Genomic DNA, 19,626 nt, shown 5'->3' on the forward strand with positions numbered 1-19,626 from the left:
TTGAGACATGACTCGTACCTTGGTTTGGTTTTGGTACTTTCATGCAATCTAAATCATAAATGATGACAGCGAGCACTATGAAGCCTCATGTCTGCTAATAATAGAAGAAAGCTAGCCCTGCTCTTTATAGGGGAAAAAATAGAATATCACCAAGTTTATCCTGGAGTTTAAGGATAAACAGTGCCATAGCACCAGAGGTTGAGTCAAAGGAATGACACCATTAAAGTTCCTTTATTTGGTTACATTTCCTTTATTTGAATCTTGAGATCTGTTTCAAATGTTTCAAATGTTCTGCTGTCTGTGACAGCAGAAAGTCACGGGGTACTATAGGGGACAGTCTCTATAGGTACAGTCCAGATGGGCCAGGATTCACAGGCCTCACACTGTCTGCTGTCTGCACTGGGATGTTCTTCAACTTCCTGAGACAGAAAAGGGACAATCAGGTACAATCAAGTATGTAGAAAGTTCACCCAAGCACTCTGCCATCAAGACATTTTTGTTTTTACCTTTTATGCACTATGAAGACAATCGCGATCAAAGAACAGATCATCAACCTTAATACAGTGAAGACGGCTGCCGCTGTTGCTGCTTTCACAGAGTTTGCCAGTAAGAGAGAAAATCTTTAAGGTAAAATTATACGCTTGTACTCACACAATTCTCAGTTTCTCCACAGAAAACAAGACGTATCAAACAGTGGCTTCAGGTCTACTTGGTGAATCTTTGAGGTGCTTTGTCAAAGCATTTTAGCCACAATGTTTAAGCACGCAAAACATGAAGTCAGGAAAAAAAAAATGTCCTCAGAACATCAAAGAATAATGATGGATGGAGTTTAAGCTCTTTACCATGTGTGATTGCCTCTGTGCTGTTTCGTTCATCAGTCACTGATGGTGAAGCGCTTGCACTTGGCATCATCTCACTGGTGGAAGTTGCTGCAAAGTAGAAAAAAAAAGTCACTTCTGAGTTTTTATTACTAAGTTATTACTATTGCTAAAATCTTGACTACATTTTCTATGGTTAAATCAAATTCTGCTTCTTTTACTGCACTCTTGCTTCTCTTCCCATCAACCTAATTAGCAAAACAATCTCATAATAAGAGTTGTAGCATGCTGGGAAATGGATGTCTTTACTCATGCTCATGTTGTAGCCCAAGTGTCAGGTCATAACAATATGCTAGCTGGAAAGAGAGACATCACCTCGCTTGGACATCTTTGGTCTCAATAAATAAGGCTTACGTGTACACTCGAGCCTGTACTCGGTCCCCCGTGGAACACCTTCAATGTGCTTGCATTTCATGACGTTTGAGGTCCCCATCTTCTTCATGTAAAATTCTTTACATGGGTAGCTATAATTATTGCTAATTTGGAAGCAGGCTGTTGGTGAAGATTTAGTAAAATTCCCATGAGGATTTTTTAGACATGGACAGCTGTTCTTGTCTGTAAGGAACATCAAGATAAAACCAAATCACTACATGGAGGCAGAGATCCACACACAGATGGGTAACAATATGCCAGCTGGATAGAGAGACATTGCTTCACTTGGGTCCTCAAGAAATATATCAATAAATAATGCTTACGTATACACTCGAGCGTGGGCTGGGTCCACTGTGGAGCACCTCCAGTTGCCTCGCATTTGATGAGATTTGAGGTTCCCGATTTCCTCACGTAACCATCTATACATTGGTAGCGAAATCGGCTGCCAATTTGGAAACAGGTCTGTGTTGGAGGCTTAGTTAAATTCCTCTCAGGAATTTCTGGACATGGACAGCCGTTCTCGTCTGTGAGAAAAAAAAATGAATGCTGTAATAAAGATGGCACAAGATCAAAGTTTCACTTCACTGTTTGCTGTCACAGCAGTTTTATAGTATGTGGCTAGAAGGTAGAATGAATCCTATTCAAATATTTATATTGAATGTTTATGTTACAGAACTGAGTTTGAATCTTTGAGCATCAAAATCAAGAGGTATTTCTGCAACACCTTGCAGAAAACCCTCTAAAGCAGATGGGGAAGAAAAGGAACAGACACATGTGCAGAAAGCTCTTAGAACATGTGGTTATCCCGACTGGGCCTTCATTAAATCAGTGAAGATCCAAAGGAAGGAAGGTCAGATAGCAATTTGAGAGAAAGAGAGTGACAAATGGAACAACATTGTCGTCCCTTAGGTAGCAGGTTTGTGAGAGAAACTCAGGAGAATGAATGTTTATTTTCTCGGGTCTCTCTTGGCCTCAAGTTGGGGGGATGTGGTTAGTCACAACTGTGACTATTACATCTCACCTGATACAGATCAGTTGACACTAACAACATAGTGCAAGCTCAGTGGGAAAACATGCATGAGTTTAAACCTTTTTACCATGTCTAGTTGACTCTGTGGTGTTTCTTTCTTCAGTCACTGATGATAAAATGCTCACATTCTGCTTCATGTCCCTGATGGAAGTTGCTGTTGAAAAGAAACAAAATCACCCGTGTTAATACGACTAAAAGCCTGTTCCTCTCTGTGATTCAGAGCATCCTGGGACGTGGATGTCTACACTCATGCATGGGCAGTGATGTGGGGTAGAAAAGAAGAAGACTTCTTTCGTGCACTTTGCTATGCATTTATAATTAATATGCCACATATCTAAAAAACCTGAGAATACTGGGGGATTTTCATGTACTCTGTACAGTGCCATGGGTTTTCCTCACTATTCATGGTATTTTCAATGTCTTTTATTATATAAATAAAATTGATTTGAATTGTTTCTTATAGAACAATCAGTCCATCTGAGCTGTGCATTTGTGAGTGAGCCCTAAGTAATGCACTAGTATTTAGTATTGCATCTATTTTAATAAATATCTAACTGTGTGGGTTTTCTTGCAGTTGATGAAGTTTTTTTTTTTTCATTTAAACAGGAAGGCAAGCCACTATTGCTGTTACCTTTCTAATCATTAAAGTAACTAATAAAGTAACAAAACACCAGAAGTACCAATATCAGACATTTATGTGGTTAGATACATTTTCGTTTAACATGAGCAGAATTTCGCAGTGATGCTGAAATCATAAATAACATGATAAAACAACTTAGTTGAAAACACACAGATCAGATTTCAGCTGATACACATTCATTTTTGTCTGGGGGCAGTTATTACTGTGGGATTTGAAACTTTTCCTGTCACAAAAGCACCCACAGCTGGACTGCTTTAAGAGTTATTTCATCCAAATGGCATAATTTCAAAACAAAGATTTTTAGGGTTAAAAATCAACAGCATAACTACGTTTTGAATGTTTCATATTTCCTGATTTATGAGCCCTGTGGTTCTGTTACTGAGACCAGTGTTCCAGCTCCCATAGATACTATCACTCCCCTCTGCAGCCTGATCTGCCCTTGCCCTGGTTTAACTGTTAATTACACACCTGACAAGGTAGCTTGTGAAGGATATCACTTCTTGCTAGACCCCATCATGCTCTCCTGGCTGCTGGGTTTAGCTCAGATTATCCAGTATTTTATATAAAACTCATGTTCTAAAAGCTCTGGTGTTGATCTCCATTTTATGTTTTGGCCTATTGGCCGGGTGGTAACAATATGCCAGCTGGATAGAGAGACATTGCTTCACTTGGGTCCTCAAGAAATATATCAATAAATAATGCTTACGTATACACTCGAGCGTGGGCTGGGTCCACTGTGGAGCACCTCCAGTTGCCTCGCATTTGATGAGATTTGAGGTTCCCGATTTCCTCACGTAACCATCTATACATTGGTAGTGAAATCGGCTGCCAATTTGGAAACAGGTCTGTGTTGGAGGCTTAGTTAAATTCCTCTCAGGAATTTCTGGACATGGACAGCCGTTCTCGTCTGTGAGAAAAAAAAAATGAATGCTGTAATAAAGATGGCACAAGATCAAAGTTTCACTTCACTGTTTGCTGTCACAGCAGTTTTATAGTATGTGGCTAGAAGGTAGAATGAATCCTATTCAAATATTTATATTGAATGTTTATGTTACAGAACTGAGTTTGAATCTTTGAGCATCAAAATCAAGAGGTATTTCTGCAACACCTTGCAGAAAACCCTCTAAAGCAGATGGGGAAGAAAAGGAACAGACACATGTGCAGAAAGCTCTTAGAACATGTGGTTATCCCGACTGGGCCTTCATTAAATCAGTGAAGATCCAAAGGAAGGAAGGTCAGATAGCAATTTGAGAGAAAGAGAGTGACAAATGGAACAACATTGTCGTCCCTTAGGTAGCAGGTTTGTGAGAGAAACTCAGGAGAATGAATGTTTATTTTCTCGGGTCTCTCTTGGCCTCAAGTTGGGGGGATGTGGTTAGTCACAACTGTGACTATTACATCTCACCTGATACAGATCAGTTGACACTAACAACATAGTGCAAGCTCAGTGGGAAAACATGCATGAGTTTAAACCTTTTTACCATGTCTAGTTGACTCTGTGGTGTTTCTTTCTTCAGTCACTGATGATAAAATGCTCACATTCTGCTTCATGTCCCTGATGGAAGTTGCTGTTGAAAAGAAACAAAATCACCCGTGTTAATACGACTAAAAGCCTGTTCCTCTCTGTGATTCAGAGCATCCTGGGACGTGGATGTCTACACTCATGCATGGGCAGTGATGTGGGGTAGAAAAGAAGAAGACTTCTTTCGTGCACTTTGCTATGCATTTATAATTAATATGCCACATATCTAAAAAACCTGAGAATACTGGGGGATTTTCATGTACTCTGTACAGTGCCATGGGTTTTCCTCACTATTCATGGTATTTTCAATGTCTTTTATTATATAAATAAAATTGATTTGAATTGTTTCTTATAGAACAATCAGTCCATCTGAGCTGTGCATTTGTGAGTGAGCCCTAAGTAATGCACTAGTATTTAGTATTGCATCTATTTTAATAAATATCTAACTGTGTGGGTTTTCTTGCAGTTGATGAAGTTTTTTTTTTTCATTTAAACAGGAAGGCAAGCCACTATTGCTGTTACCTTTCTAATCATTAAAGTAACTAATAAAGTAACAAAACACCAGAAGTACCAATATCAGACATTTATGTGGTTAGATACATTTTCGTTTAACATGAGCAGAATTTCGCAGTGATGCTGAAATCATAAATAACATGATAAAACAACTTAGTTGAAAACACAAAGATCAGATTTCAGCTGATACACATTCATTTTTGTCTGGGGGCAGTTATTACTGTGGGATTTGAAACTTTTCCTGTCACAAAAGCACCCACAGCTGGACTGCTTTAAGAGTTATTTCATCCAAATGGCATAATTTCAAAACAAAGATTTTTAGGGTTAAAAATCAACAGCATAACTACGTTTTGAATGTTTCATATTTCCTGATTTATGAGCCCTGTGGTTCTGTTACTGAGACCAGTGTTCCAGCTCCCATAGATACTATCACTCCCCTCTGCAGCCTGATCTGCCCTTGCCCTGGTTTAACTGTTAATTACACACCTGACAAGGTAGCTTGTGAAGGATATCACTTCTTGCTAGACCCCATCATGCTCTCCTGGCTGCTGGGTTTAGCTCAGATTATCCAGTATTTTATATAAAACTCATGTTCTAAAAGCTCTGGTGTTGATCTCCATTTTATGTTTTGGCCTATTGGCCGGGTGGTAACAATATGCCAGCTGGATAGAGAGACATTGCTTCACTTGGGTCCTCAAGAAATATATCAATAAATAATGCTTACGTATACACTCGAGCGTGGGCTGGGTCCACTGTGGAGCACCTCCAGTTGCCTCGCATTTGATGAGATTTGAGGTTCCCGATTTCCTCACGTAACCATCTATACATTGGTAGTGAAATCGGCTGCCAATTTGGAAACAGGTCTGTGTTGGAGGCTTAGTTAAATTCCTCTCAGGAATTTCTGGACATGGACAGCCGTTCTCGTCTGTGAGAAAAAAAAAATGAATGCTGTAATAAAGATGGCACAAGATCAAAGTTTCACTTCACTGTTTGCTGTCACAGCAGTTTTATAGTACATGGCTGGAAGGTAGAATTAATCCTATTCAAATATTAATATTGAATATTTATGTTACAGAGCTGAGTTTGAATCTTTAAGTTTAATCAGAAATCATCTTTATATATCTCAGTGGTCTGAATTGCTCCAAATGTGTGATTTACTACACTTGCATAGGCCTGTTTTATTATTAAGGTGTCATTGTTAAAGTTTGTACTAAAGGACTCTTAAAGTTAACAACATCTATAGTTTAAATAAACACAGGCTTCATACGTCTGTGTAAATTCTGTCGTCCAGCTGATGATCATCTCAAGAGTTTGAAAAAAGGTGACTGGACTTGTTTATTTCTTTTAGAGATGTTTCACCTCTTATCTTCAGGTCTGAAACCAAAAGTCCCACGTACTTAAATCCCACTGGGGGCTGTCTCCTTTGGAGGTGGTGACTGACTCAACATTAATCATGTGCATCATTACATGAATGTGCCATGGGCTTCCCAGTGTAGTCAACCTTTCCATGGAGGAAGTGAAAAACAAAGCTCTTGGCTCCTTCAAAGGATAGCTCCTAGCCCCTGTGGTTGGCATGTGGATGACTCATGGGTCACTCTGGGTCTTTTGTCTTGTGGTCACACCCTGGCTAACCCTAACCCTATCTCTTAACCACCTAACCAACCAACCCAACCAACATTATTTTGCTTTAGATTCATACAGATACACACTGACCAGTTGCTGCTGCAGCTGTTGACTGTGTTGTGGTTCTCCTTTGGTAAGCTGAAATGCAATAAATGAAATAAACTAATTAAAAATCTGAAGTTGGAAAACGTACCATCGGTTAATTCTGAACAGCAAAGTGCACAAAGAATATTCTGCTCTTCACAGGACTGGTCAGACTTGATTTATTTAAAAAAAAAAATCCAACATTGTCATGACATTAAGTTTCTCATTTTTTGTTACAGACTTACAAATGAGTTTCAGTCTACAGCAGGAGATTTGTTACTTGCAACTAGGGTCTAAACAGCTCTGGAATAAATAGTGTGCTAGCACAGTGTGCCAGTCCCCATGGGTAGAGAAAGATTGCTTCATATTTTTGGTCCTATGAAATACATAAATAAGGCTTACGTATACAGTCAAGCTGGTACTTTGTCCATTGTGCAACACCTTCATTTTCTTTGCATCTGAGAGTCCTCGCGTCACCTTCTACACATGTGTAGCTGTAAGTGCTACCAGTTTGGAAGCAGGCCTCTTGTCTAGTCGTGCTTTGAGGAATTTCTAGGCATGGGCAGCTGTTCTCATCTGTAAGAAAAGTTCATGTATTATATAAAAGCAACAAAAGAAATAACCACATTTTTTCACGACTGAAAAAGGAAGTTTACACAAATAAGATGTTGCTTAAACTTTTGCTTTACTTGGTCTCAACAGTTTTTTGGTACATGGTGCACTAAAGTTTAACACGGCCAAGATTCATGATGTTACAGACGCGAGTTTCAGCATTTACGTTTTGTAATGAAGATTTATGATGCAGAACTGAATCTCAATATTCCAACATGTGCAATTGCTGTGAATTCCTCCAAAATGTTTATTTTATATATATTAGCATAGGTTTGATTTGTATGTACAGTGTTAGTGTAAGAGTCTTTACTGAAACACTTTATGTGAAAATAAAACAAAGAAAAAAATATCTAAAGTCATAACAAACAAATAAAAGAATAAACAATAAAACTGCATTTTACTTCTTTACTGTTATTCTACACGAGTCCACATCACGAAGCATATGCCTAATTCTGGAGGAAGCTCTAGATGTAATCTCACGTGCACTTTGGTTAGATGTTTTTGTTCCTACCAGCTCTCGAGAATCTTGCAGCTCCTGGCAGACAAACCATCAGAACACAGACAGATAAAGACAGAGAAAACAGATCCATCTTTTAACTCTGTGCTGACTTAACACATTCTCCAAGTAAACACTCACCAGGGAATGCCCTCGGCAGCTGTTACTCACGCCACTCCCCTTGTAAGATGTGATCCACCCATTGTGATGGGGTGAGGTGTCCCACTTTCTGCAGGGGTGTACAGAACCTTTACCCTCAGTGCAACGTACTGAAACAATGTCCCACAATTTAGCCATCTTTTAGTTTTAAACCTTCATTTATTTAGGCCTTTATGTATATTTCAGTTATTTTATGCCTTTATTATTGTTATCATTATTAAAGACAGTTTATCAAACAGAGCTACTGTTAGAATGAGTCTGAAAAGAGAAAAGAAAAAAATATGAGCATTATAAGGCTGTTAATTAGGAAAGCTGCATTCAGATAAAATGCCACATATTTGACAAATATCAAACCACACACGGTGTGGTGCATGTTTATTGTATTAAATCATATATGTTAAAAAATAATAAATCTGACCACTTTTCTTAGCAGAATGTAAAATTTGTCCAGCATTTACTTTTCTGAGATGTGGTCATCTTAATTGTGTTACTATGGATCACTTCTGTAGTTCCCTGGTCTCAAACATAGCTGGCAGGAAACATTCCCATAAACATTCCCAAGAGACAGCAGGGTGTCTGCTGTCTCTTGTGCTTGCTTCACCACTCTGCTACGGCTTACATTACCTTACCTTACTGCATTGCTTGGACTGGTCACCTCTCCAATCCTCCCGGTAATTCACTGCCTTTGTATCCTGCCTGCCCTTCTGGAAACCACAAGAGCATTGGCAACAAACAAGCTCCCTCCTCCTAAGGACTACCTTGCCACTACTGCCAAGTAAACCGCTCCATACTTCTCACCTGATTCAGTTATGTCATCATTTGTGGACTCACCTCACCCTCCGGATAAATGAATCCATGTCTTCTCTGCCGTAGAAGGACTTCACTTGTGTATGCAGCTTTCAGTGCTCCCCTCTCTGTGCCCTACCTTTCCTGTGAACTGTGTTTTATGGATGAGTTCCCAAAGATATTGCTTCATGTAGATTATGTTTTAGAAACTGACTGGCTTTGTGTTAACAATAAACTTCTTGTCTCATCCGTGTCTGCATTTGGGCTCTCCTCTTAGCTTGGGCCTCAGGCCCTGACACAGGGAGGTGCTCATCTCTGAACGCAGGCCAAATACTCTGATCTGAAAACATTCTTCAGCATATCTATGTTCATATGCTCATATCTATGGCATGACTCGGATATATTGGGTCCTAGTTATAGTTAATTCAATAAATCAAGACAGAGTCTTCAAGATTAGGCACTTCAAAGTAACAAATGAGACTGATGCCTCGGATAAGGGGAAAAAGAATAAGCTTCTGGAAAATGAGACCTCTCTTAAACAGAATGCAAGAAGGCTGCATCACTATGCTGAAACCACAGAAGGCCTGTATAGATGAGCTGATGTTTCTTTTCCCACAACTTCAGAACCCTACTTTCCACAATACTTATCTATAATATTCAATGCAATTTTGTTTCTATAGCGCTATAACAACCATCACCTCAAAGTGCTTTATATTGTGAGGTAAATACAGAGAAAATCCCAACTGCTATGAGCAAACACTTGGCCACAGGCAGAATGAAAAAAAAAACCCTTTTAACAGGAAGTAACCTCTGGAAGAATCAGGATCAGGGAGGGGAAGTCATCTGCTGTGACCACTTGGGGCTGAGGGGAGAGAGAAGGACAAACTGTCGAAGAGAGCCAGATATTAATAATAAGTGCTCTGTTGGGGTGATATGGTACTTTGTGGTCTTTAAGATAAGATGGGGCCTGATTATTAGCAACAGTCTGAGCAGAGAGTTCCAGCCACCTATCCAGCTTATCCAAGGGAACACCGAGACATTCCCAGGCTAGTTGAGAGATATGACCTCTTCAGTGTGTCCTGGGTCTACCTCTGGGTCTCCTCCCTGTAGAAAATGCCCGTTACACCTCATTAAGGAGGGGCCCAGGAGGTATCCTTATAAGATGCCTGAACCATCTCAAATGTCTCCTTTCAATGTGGAGGTTTCTGGAAGGACTTGCACATGAGCACTACAAGCTGCTTCTGCTAGTTTAAAAACTGTTTGTTTGGCAGGGGTGGTCTTCTAAGGGAATGTAGTACTACCCACGGACTCTCAAGAGACTGATATGTGTGCTTTTCACTTTGAAACAGTTGTTTTCCTCCAAGTCTGTGTGCTGTGCATCTGTGCATGTTTCCCCAGAGACAATGGCTCCAATAAGGCCGCCCCTGCATCCGTACCTGTTCCTCAAGTGAAGGAGGCCTCACCGGCAGTCCCTGGGATCGGTAGTTGGCTCTGCTGAGCTGCTCCAGCTGTCAGGGGAATTGGCTGGGGGCCCTGCTGAGTACCCTCTGCAGCCTGTGAATCCAGGGTGGCTGCAGCCACAGCCTCAGCCCATGGAGTCCACAGGGGGCACAGCCTCAGCAGTCGGAGGAGACAACTGAGGATCCTGCACAGTTCCAGCAGTCTTCACAGTAGTCACTTGTAAGCCTTGCCTAGTAGCCCCAGTCAACAGTGGAGACAGCTGCGTGCCATGCAGAGTGGTCCCAGTCATCAGAGGGAACAGCGGTGTATCCTGCACAACCCCAATCAGAACTCCCAGCGTTGCTTGCACGTCCAGAGCCCCCAGCGCCACCCAAGAATCTGCCAGAACCAAAAATTACCAAGCCAGTGGTCCCTGCACTGCCTGCACTTGACTCTGAATCCGTGGTTCCCTAGCTGCCTGTTCCCTGAGCCAGTGAGTTCCACTCTGCCAGAGCCAGGGCCAGAGGGTCCTGCTCCACCCAAGTGTCCAGTGTGTCCTGAGCCCGAGCCAGAGTCTGTGGGGCCGATGTTGCCCTTGTGTCCTGAGCCTGAACGGAGTCTGAGGGTCTTCATTGCAGACGCCGACTACTGGAGGTGTTCCATTGCCTTCGCCATCCTCAGGCATCAGAGTGGTGGCCTAGAGGAGAAGAAGAGGGTTCATTACAGAGCGGATGCTGGTTCAAATCCTTATGCTGGCATCACTGTGGGCCCCTGAACCTTTACGCCCCAAGTTGCTCCCCGGGTGCTTTCTAGCTGCTCCATGCTGTGCTGTGTGTGTGCTACATACTCCATGTGTGATGGGTTAAATGCAGAGACTGAATTTCACTGCATGTAAGTGTATGTGACAAATAAAGTTCTTTCTTTCTTTCAAGCCACCAGCAGTGTCCCGACAGCCACCTGCCAGGGCTCCGGAGAGCCTTCGCTGCTGGTCACACAGTTGGCCTCAATAGCATCTACGTCTCTGCTGCTGGCCATGCAGTCAGTCCCCAGAACTATTTTTGTCTCATTCAGGCCCCAGGGTCTGAGTGGGTCCCGGGACTTTCTCTTTTTTGGGTGTGTGTGTTTTGGACTTTTTGCTCCCTGTTTTTTCTTTTGTTTGGTTTCAGTCCGGCCTTCCCAGCCTCCCTCCACCTGCCTGGGTCAGGTGGACTAGTTGTGGTCCTCCTGGACTGTCTTGCCTTTTTTTCTCTCTCCTCTTGTGCTCTCTCTCTCTCTTTCTCTCTCTGGATCATTGCACCACTTGTGGTACTCTCAAACCTGGTGGTTATTAAAGCTGAGGTGTGTAGTGTTTCTTCATGCTCTTACTCACCTTTGTCTTCCTTTAGCCAGCTATCCCACACTGCTTGGAGCTGTGGAGAGAGATTGCTGCAGGAAATTTGCAGCAGGGAGAGTGACAAGTCGCCCATCACAGGCAAAATTGCCTCAAAGAGGACTCTTTTTAAAATAGACTCTTGTTCTAACCATATCACTGTGCTCCGCGCTTGTGTCCAAGCCTCCGCCATTCGTGACAAATATAAAGTATAATTAAGAACCTGGATAACCACAACTAAGTAGGCTGGAGAATATAAATACTAAAGACAAACAGAAAATCAAACCTTAACCAAAAATTGGAATACCACTCAGACGCCAAAACATTAACAATACAAGTTCAGAACACAAAACGCTGGGTCACAGACTCAGGACACTGACAGTCAGTTTCTTTTCTGCCAAACTGACAAAGACAATCACTGTCAAGGTTGTTTTGCATTTGTGAGGTGTTTTAGTTTCCTTTAGCTTTGTACCTTTGTGTTATGGTCCCATGTTGTTGGCATTTAGCTTTCTGTGAGTTTTCCTGTTCCTCAGTCTTGTATTTGGGTCCACATCTTGCCTGCCTCACAGCCAGCCTTGACAATAAAAAAAGACACATTCTGTGTATTTTAGTTTATTTTAAGCTAGTTTTATAAGTACACAATATAATTTCAATTCTTAGATTTATTTTGGTTACTGTAAATGATTTTTCACACACTTTAGTTTTATTTAGCTATAATAACCTTGGACGGGGTAAGAAATGTCCAGTTTAACAGCTGAAGTAAGTAGGGGACATCACTATAAGTTGAAACACATTCATGTGATTGAAGGAGAAACAGCAGCATGTAAGTAAAGCTATAATTTATTTTGACTTTCACCTTTTCAGCTGTGTCTTATTTTGATGTTCTCCAGCAGCACAAAGCCTGTGTCCTCTGCTCCTGTTAGCCAATCAAATCTCATTTTTAAACCATCTCAAGAGAGGGCAGCATCTGCAACTAAGAATCTGGTTTGTGGTTCAGTGCTTTATTACTAACGCAGCAATGCCACAAGTTTCTGCATTGAATCTAGTAATCACATTACAATTGTGGTTTTGCAGTTATCTGGATGATGAGTGGATAGAATTAAAAAAAAAAAAAATCAAACATGCCCTTTTCTTCCTGCACACTTGGGCTACGTGTGCCAGGAGGAGGAAAACAATGGAGGGGTCTAAAACTTTTGAGGCGTGGAAGAGAAGAAGAATGGGTGTGGGCATTACTTTTATTTTTATTGCATGAAAGATGCAGCTTGTTTCCAGGACAGACACAACTATATAAAACTGCTAACAACACTGGCTCTTTAAAAGCATCTGCACACACAGCATGCTAACACAAAGATAGTGAAGAACAAGAAGTTAGAGTGATGGAATGATGTTGAAGCTGAGTGCATGCTGACCCCAGACCAGCAGCCAGAGCCTGATCTTCAACAAGTAACAGGTAAAAGGCAGTGATGAGAAGTCAGGCTTGTAGCATTATAGCCTCCATTTCTGCCTGTTCTTCATATGTAAAAATAATGTTTAATGTCACCAAGCTTATCTTACAGTGTTAGGGGGGGAAATGCCTGCCACAGCACCACAGCAATGATTGACCCAGAGGGATGTCATCAAAGTTGCTATATAGACTTTGTTTTGGATATGTGAAGCTAGAGGGTTGTTAAGAGTTTCAGATTTAGCTCCTTCAGATGTACAATCAATTAATGTCATATCACGATAGCCACGATGATTTGGAAGATGAAATGGGGTTATTAGGCTGTGACACACACTATCTGATCAGAGTTCAGTCTAATGTGGAGGTAAGAGTCCATTCCTCACTGGAGTGGGATGATGCCTCTGGTAACACTCTGTTGCTGCTCTCTGTGACAGTGGGAAAGTCACAGGGTACTATAGGGTACAAGCTCTACAGGTCCACTCCGGATGGGTCAGGATTCATTGGTCTTACTTCATCTTCTGTCTGCACTGGGATGTTCTTTTCTGATCTCCTGAGACAAGAGGGGCAGTGAGGAATGAGACTGATTATAACCAGCAAAGTAAACTGAAAAGTGTATACAAGTTCATCCAAGCACTTTGCCATCCAAACTTTTTTATTATTTTTGTTTTTACCTTAAATACAGTAAGAAGACAATCCCCAAACAGCTGGCAGCCACCTGGAAAACAGCAGACATGGTTGCCACTGTTGTTGCTTTGACAGATTCTGCAAAAAAGAGAGAAAATCCTGAACATAAATTTCTACCCATGTACTTTCTTTTTTTGTTTTTCTTGCCATCATTTTTGAACAGTATGGAGTTGATTAAAGCATTTATCATTACCATAATTAAAAATGAAATATAAGCTTCTATTTTGGGTTCATACATGTGAACATCCGACTCCAGACGAGTCACTGTCTCCGTCACAAACCTCACCGCACATCACTGCCGTACATGTGTCCAAATCGCAAAGCATACACCTGAATCTAAACGAAGTTCAGAACATAATCTCATGTGTACTTTGATCAAATTTCTTTTGCACTTACTGCTGCTGGAGAATCTTGCAGCTCCAGGCAGATAAACCACCATAACACAGACAGAGAAAGACAGTGAAAACAGATCCATCTGACAGCTCGGTGTTCACTTAAAACACATTCACAGGCGATTGCTGTTAGTGCACATCTGTTACGCACACTTTGGCTCGTGCCACTCCTCTCATAACATATAACCCACCCACTGTGATAAGGGTGACCAAGTGTCCCACTTTATTTTGGAATGCAAAACATTTTTATCCCTTATCCTGCCTATCCAACACATTGAGACAGTGTCCCTCATTTTAGCTGGCTGTAAAATATATTTATTAATTAGACTTTTAAATGTATTTTTCGCCTGTTTCATGGTTTATCAGACAGAACTAATGATGAAATAACAGATTTAACTGTTATTTTGATAGAAAAACGGAACACATGACGTGAAAATGTTTTTGAATAAACTTCCTTTTATGCTTAATAAATTCACCTGGAAGGGAACCTGGAAAGTTCTGGTAAAATACCGTATATTTGTGAAATACCAAATCTGTGAAAAAACGTTATTCACGCAGCACTCTGAAAACGGATTTTGTTTGTTTGTTGCTGGAGTGCATGCTTGTGTGGGCATGTACTCCAGCATGTACTGGGTTCAGCCCAGTAAGTGCACAGAAGTGCTCCCACTCAGCGCATAAAGGCTCACATGCAAAAGCACACTTCGAATAATAAAATGTGCGCACAGGACAATTTTGTTCTTCCCACCATGCGTATGTTAGTGAATTGGAATTTCTGCAATGTTCACAGCATATATGTTGGAGGCTTTGTTTAGCAGCAGCATTTATGCATATGATGAGGCGACTGTTCCTATTGAATCTCTTTTAGCATCCTCACTGCTGCTGCTAAAAAAAAGAGACTGTTGTCATATTACCCAGTGAATAAGCCTATCACACATCATGTTGCTTAATGATTTTTGTACATACAGTACAACGTGTCAGAGTGGATGACAGGTTTGGATATTCTGTATATACATTAATCATCCATCCATCCATCCATCAATCCATCCATTCTCTTCCACTTATCCTATTCAGGGTTGCAGAGGGACTGGAGCCTATCCCAGCTGTAATAGGGTGAAAGGCATCCTTTATTTATTCTATAATTTATTCTGAAATCTTTGCACTCTGCTCCTTTGCACTCATGAATATGCCATACATGTTGCCATTGTCTGTACTGTCTGTCTGTTCTGTTTACACTGAGAGCAACGGAAAACGCTGGAGCCCATTTCCTTGTATATGTAAACATACTTGGCCATCAAAGCTGAGCAATAATTAACATTGCTGCCTCACTGGGGAAACACGGCACTAATTCAGATGTTTTCAGGCCCATTTGAGAGGATGCAAAATCGTTATCTACTTTTTTAGGTTGGAGATAAAGGCAGGGACATTTATAACACACAGACACTTTCAGAAGATTAAAATAAAAGGTACTGAAGTCCTACTTTGACCACTTTGAGGCATATGTAATATTAAAGTCTAAGGCCATAATTGTATGATGATATGGTGCAGCGAGTTAGCGAGCTTTTGAGCAGTTTGTGAGAAAGTTGAGACAGCTTGTGAAGGACAGCAAACTGTGCTAACAGTGAAGAGATGATAAAAGGATTGTGCAGTGGTTGCAAGAAGTTGCTAAGTATTGGTTCTGATTTAACGCAGCAATAGATACTGCTCGGTCTCAGAAAGTGCAGCCCAAGACAACAGGCTGCCTGCAGCAGTAGCTTGCAGGCAGCATTCAAAGGAAGAAGTAAGTGCTATAATAAAAGAAATTTCTGAGGAATTACAGAGGCCACACCAAAATCTGCAGATACTGTGGAAACAAAACCCTCTGGATCAAAGATAGCTGCACAGCAAAATGAAAACAAATGGAAATCATTTATCATCCAAAGTAACTTTATCACTGATATCTTTTCTACAGGCAGCTGAAAGGTCAGAAGTGCTGCGTCATCCTCATAATTCCCAAAAGGGTGTCTTCCTTTTTAACGGCCCTACACCCTCAAAGTACACTTGCTGTTTTACCAGGTTACAAGAGATTATTATTATTATTACCCAGTCCTAACACTAATACTGGTTTCCAGTTTATAGACAAACAGGCTTTACAGTTGCAGTTCTGCAGAAAAGAAGACGCGTTCAGAAACATTGTGATTTTTTTTTTTTTTTGATGCTTAGTTTATTTATTGAATGTTTGATGCTATCCAGTTGGAGGCAATGTAGGAGAGCGAGGAGAGGAGAGAAGAGAAGAGAGAAATAAAGAGGAAAGGGAGCGGGATCAGAGAGGGAGAGAGAAGAAAGGAAAGGGGTAGAGGAAAAGAGGCGTGGAGGTGGAGGGAGGATCGCGGTGGAAACTACTGTCCTCCAGCCTGAGCAGAACCACCAGCAGGTTCTTCCACACTTCCACGTTTCTTATATCTGGTGAACCAGCGCCAGCCGCCTCTTTTCTTCTTGTCTGGTTCTTCTTCTTCCTGATCCACTTTTTCTTTAGCTTTCTTGGCCTTTTTCTCGGCCTCTGCATCACCTGACTTGGACCAGAAGAATTTGGAGCGTTTTTTCTTTTTCTTTCGTTGCTCCTCGAGCTCTCTGTTCTTCTCCTCCAAATTTGCCACTTCTAGCACAAATTTTACATTTTCCTCCTCAATTTTATGACATTTCTCCCTGAATTTGTTCAACTCTTCAACCACTGCCTGGAATTTTTCTTCAAGCTTGCTGTATTTCTGCCTGTTCTCTTTGGTCTCCTCCTGCAGTGCTGCTTTTCTGCTCTCCAGTTCTTTATGCTCTGTTTCAACTTGCCCATATTTTTCCTCACATTCCATGTTTTTCTCCTGGATTTCTGCATGTTTGGCCTCCAGTTGTTGGTGCTTCCTCACCAGTTCCTCATAATCCTCCACTTCTTGCTTTTGCTGGCGCTTCACAAAGTGCTGCTTTAGCATTTCATGCATTTCTTCCACATGTTTCTTACTCAGAACTTCCATATCCTTCTTTTCTGGATTTCTTTTCTCCACTTCTTGCTTTTGCTGGCGCTTAACAAAGTTCTGCTTCAGCATTTCATGCATTTCTTCCACATGTTTCTTACTCAGAACTTCCATATCCTTCTTTTCTGGATTTCTTTTCTCCACTTCTTGCTTCTGCTGGCGCTTAACAAAGTTCTGCTTCAGCATTTCATGCATTTCTTCCGCATGTTTCTTACTCAGAAATTCCTTGTCCTTCTTTTCTGGATTTCTGCTTTGGACGAGTGCCTCTTTCAGTTTTGCTATGTTCCATGTTTCTTCCACATTCACATTTTGTTCCTTCATCCTTTTGTTTTCCTCTTCCAGCTTTTGGTTCCTTTCCTGAAGTTGCTTCATTTCTTTTATGATGGAGTCAACTTCATTTAAGTGGACCAACTCTCTCCTTTCTGCTAGAAGCCCATAGATGCGTCCCCTCAGCTTGTAAGTGCTCTCTCGGAGGTTGCGGTTTTCCGTCCGGAGGCGGTAAATTTCATTTAGCGGAGGACGCTGTTCCCGTGTGCTCCACTGAGGAGGAGCCTCACCATTGCTTGGAAAGCTGCTTCTGTTGGACATGGCAGCAATCTAAGCCTCTGTCTTCTCTTTCAGAAATGTGGAAAATGGAATCGCAAAATCAAGTTGAGTGAAAATGTGTCAGACACAAAGTCGCTAGTACAGCTCGACTACCTTTGATATTAGATCCATGGAACGTTCGAATCTTTTTTACACAAACTAGTTTAAATGGTGCGTTCCATTGCTACCACGTGACAATAATGATTACAATGTATTTATGTACATTATTTGCATGGCGGAAGTACCGATAAGGTTTCAGTCTTAGGAAAGTGAAATAGCCTATGTGCAATCAGCTACAGGCTGAGATACCCATCAGCTGGTATTCTTTTGATACATCATTAGCATACCTGCTCATATCCATGCATATGTGAGGACATGCATGTGATCTTTCCCAAATCAAAAGGGGTGAACTTGAATTATTATGAGAGAGAGAAAAGATTTTTTTTTTTTAGAAAGCAGTCACCAGCAAAATGCACCTCAGTTAAAGCCAGCATCCTGACCGTTTAAGGGACAATGTCAAAAACTGTCTAAAAAACTCTCAAATATGAATCACATTCTTCAATAAAGAATCGCACTTTAAATGCTGCTTAACTGTGCGCATTATGAACACTTCATGTTTCACTCCAAACAACAGAAAAAACGCCTTGAAATCAAGTGATGTTGAATATATGAAAGCGCGTTACTGCAAACGATGCTCACGCATCATTGAATATGAGAAAATACCCACCCCCCCAAACAAAAAAAAAAAAATATATATATATATATATGTACAGCCACCCTACTGTTGCTTCTCTCATTTTTTGTATAATTGTTTTACCTTTTATAGTGGACTTGTTCTGTTTATTGGGCGTTTTTTTGTATGAAAAATAATAAAGAAGGCCTGCTGGGAACAAAAAAAAAAAAAAAAACTGGAACCCGTGCCCTGAGAAACGTTCCAGTGCAAAGTGCAATTAAAATGCGTTAAATTTTTTTAATTCGTTAATTTCCCCGTAATTAATTAATCGAAATTAACGCGTTAAAGTCCCACCCCTAATATATATATATATATATATATATATATATATATATATATGGAATAGCATATTTTTTATAAAGTCTGCTATTCCATGCAAAGGTAAGGAGTCTATGCAGTTAGTGAAAATGAACCCAATGACAACTCCAGTTAGGGCTGGATCAGGTGACCCTGAACTCTCCCTTTGTCATGTTGCAAGAGACCTAGGCTGCTGGGGGGTTCCAATGATGCGCTGAGTGTTGCTTCTTCATTCACGTCTTTTCACTGTTTTTTTTTAACACCACTCTGCACATAATTGTTAGTCCTTAATAATCTCTGGCACTTCCAGCATGTCTTTTGTCCTGTCTCCCTCCCCTCACCACCAACCGGTCACAGCAGATCACTGTCTCTCCCTGGGTCAGGTTCTGATGGAGGCTTCATCCTGTTAAAAGAGAGTTTTCCCTTCCCATTGTCAAGGTGCTTGCTCCTAGGGGCTTGCAACCCGGTATCATGGCAAAGTGTGTAATAGAGCTGCCTATCTACTCCAGGAAATCGTGTGGATGTCACGTTGTCCCGGCCACTCACTGATAGCGAAGTACACTATGCACAGATAGAAAAAGAGCTTGATGCTATCCCGTTTTGATGCAAGCGTGTCTAACAGTATGCATATGTCATCTCTGACTGTAGAAAGTGACCACAAACCTCTTGAATCCATCATACGCAAGCTGCTTACAGCAGCACCCCCGAGACTTGAACGGATCGTGCTTGAGTTGCAACCCTGGCAAAGACGTTTTTTTCCTCTGGTCCTTTTGTTTTCTTTTTCCCCGTCTCTCCTATCATATTATCATTATCAGGTGGAGCGGCTGAGCTGGTGTTACGCTCCCATCCTGCTTTAGGAAGGATTGTTACTGTGCTTGTGTACTTTATGGTAGAAATATGTTAAATGCATAGCCTAACAACATAATGCGCAACCATAATATATGGACTGGAACATTTTAGTCAAGCTGTTG

At 41.1% G+C, this 19,626-nt stretch overlaps 2 protein-coding genes across 2 annotated transcripts; both read right to left on the bottom strand.

Annotated features, from left to right (window-relative positions):
* Positions 1-314: 314 nt before the first annotated feature.
* On the bottom strand, positions 315-7,893 carry il15ra (interleukin 15 receptor subunit alpha). The gene is made up of 11 exons (XM_030720746.1): positions 7,786-7,893; positions 7,065-7,238; positions 6,669-6,716; positions 5,680-5,880; positions 4,402-4,488; positions 3,627-3,827; positions 2,348-2,434; positions 1,574-1,774; positions 1,233-1,433; positions 805-929; positions 315-419 (listed from the first exon to the last, which is right to left on the bottom strand). Exons 1-11 carry the CDS (start codon positions 7,862-7,864, stop codon positions 315-317), a joined length of 1,509 nt encoding a protein of 502 aa, XP_030576606.1. The 5' UTR covers positions 7,865-7,893.
* Positions 7,894-16,416: 8,523 nt separating this feature from the next.
* On the bottom strand, positions 16,417-17,628 carry LOC115773826 (histone-lysine N-methyltransferase, H3 lysine-79 specific-like). Its single transcript, XM_030720747.1, has one exon. It carries the CDS (start codon positions 17,626-17,628, stop codon positions 16,417-16,419), a length of 1,212 nt encoding a protein of 403 aa, XP_030576607.1.
* Positions 17,629-19,626: the final 1,998 nt, after the last annotated feature.

The sequence above is a fragment of the Archocentrus centrarchus genome, chromosome 23, assembly GCF_007364275.1.
Source record: "Archocentrus centrarchus isolate MPI-CPG fArcCen1 chromosome 23, fArcCen1, whole genome shotgun sequence".
Taxonomy (NCBI): Eukaryota; Metazoa; Chordata; class Actinopteri; order Cichliformes; family Cichlidae; genus Archocentrus; species Archocentrus centrarchus.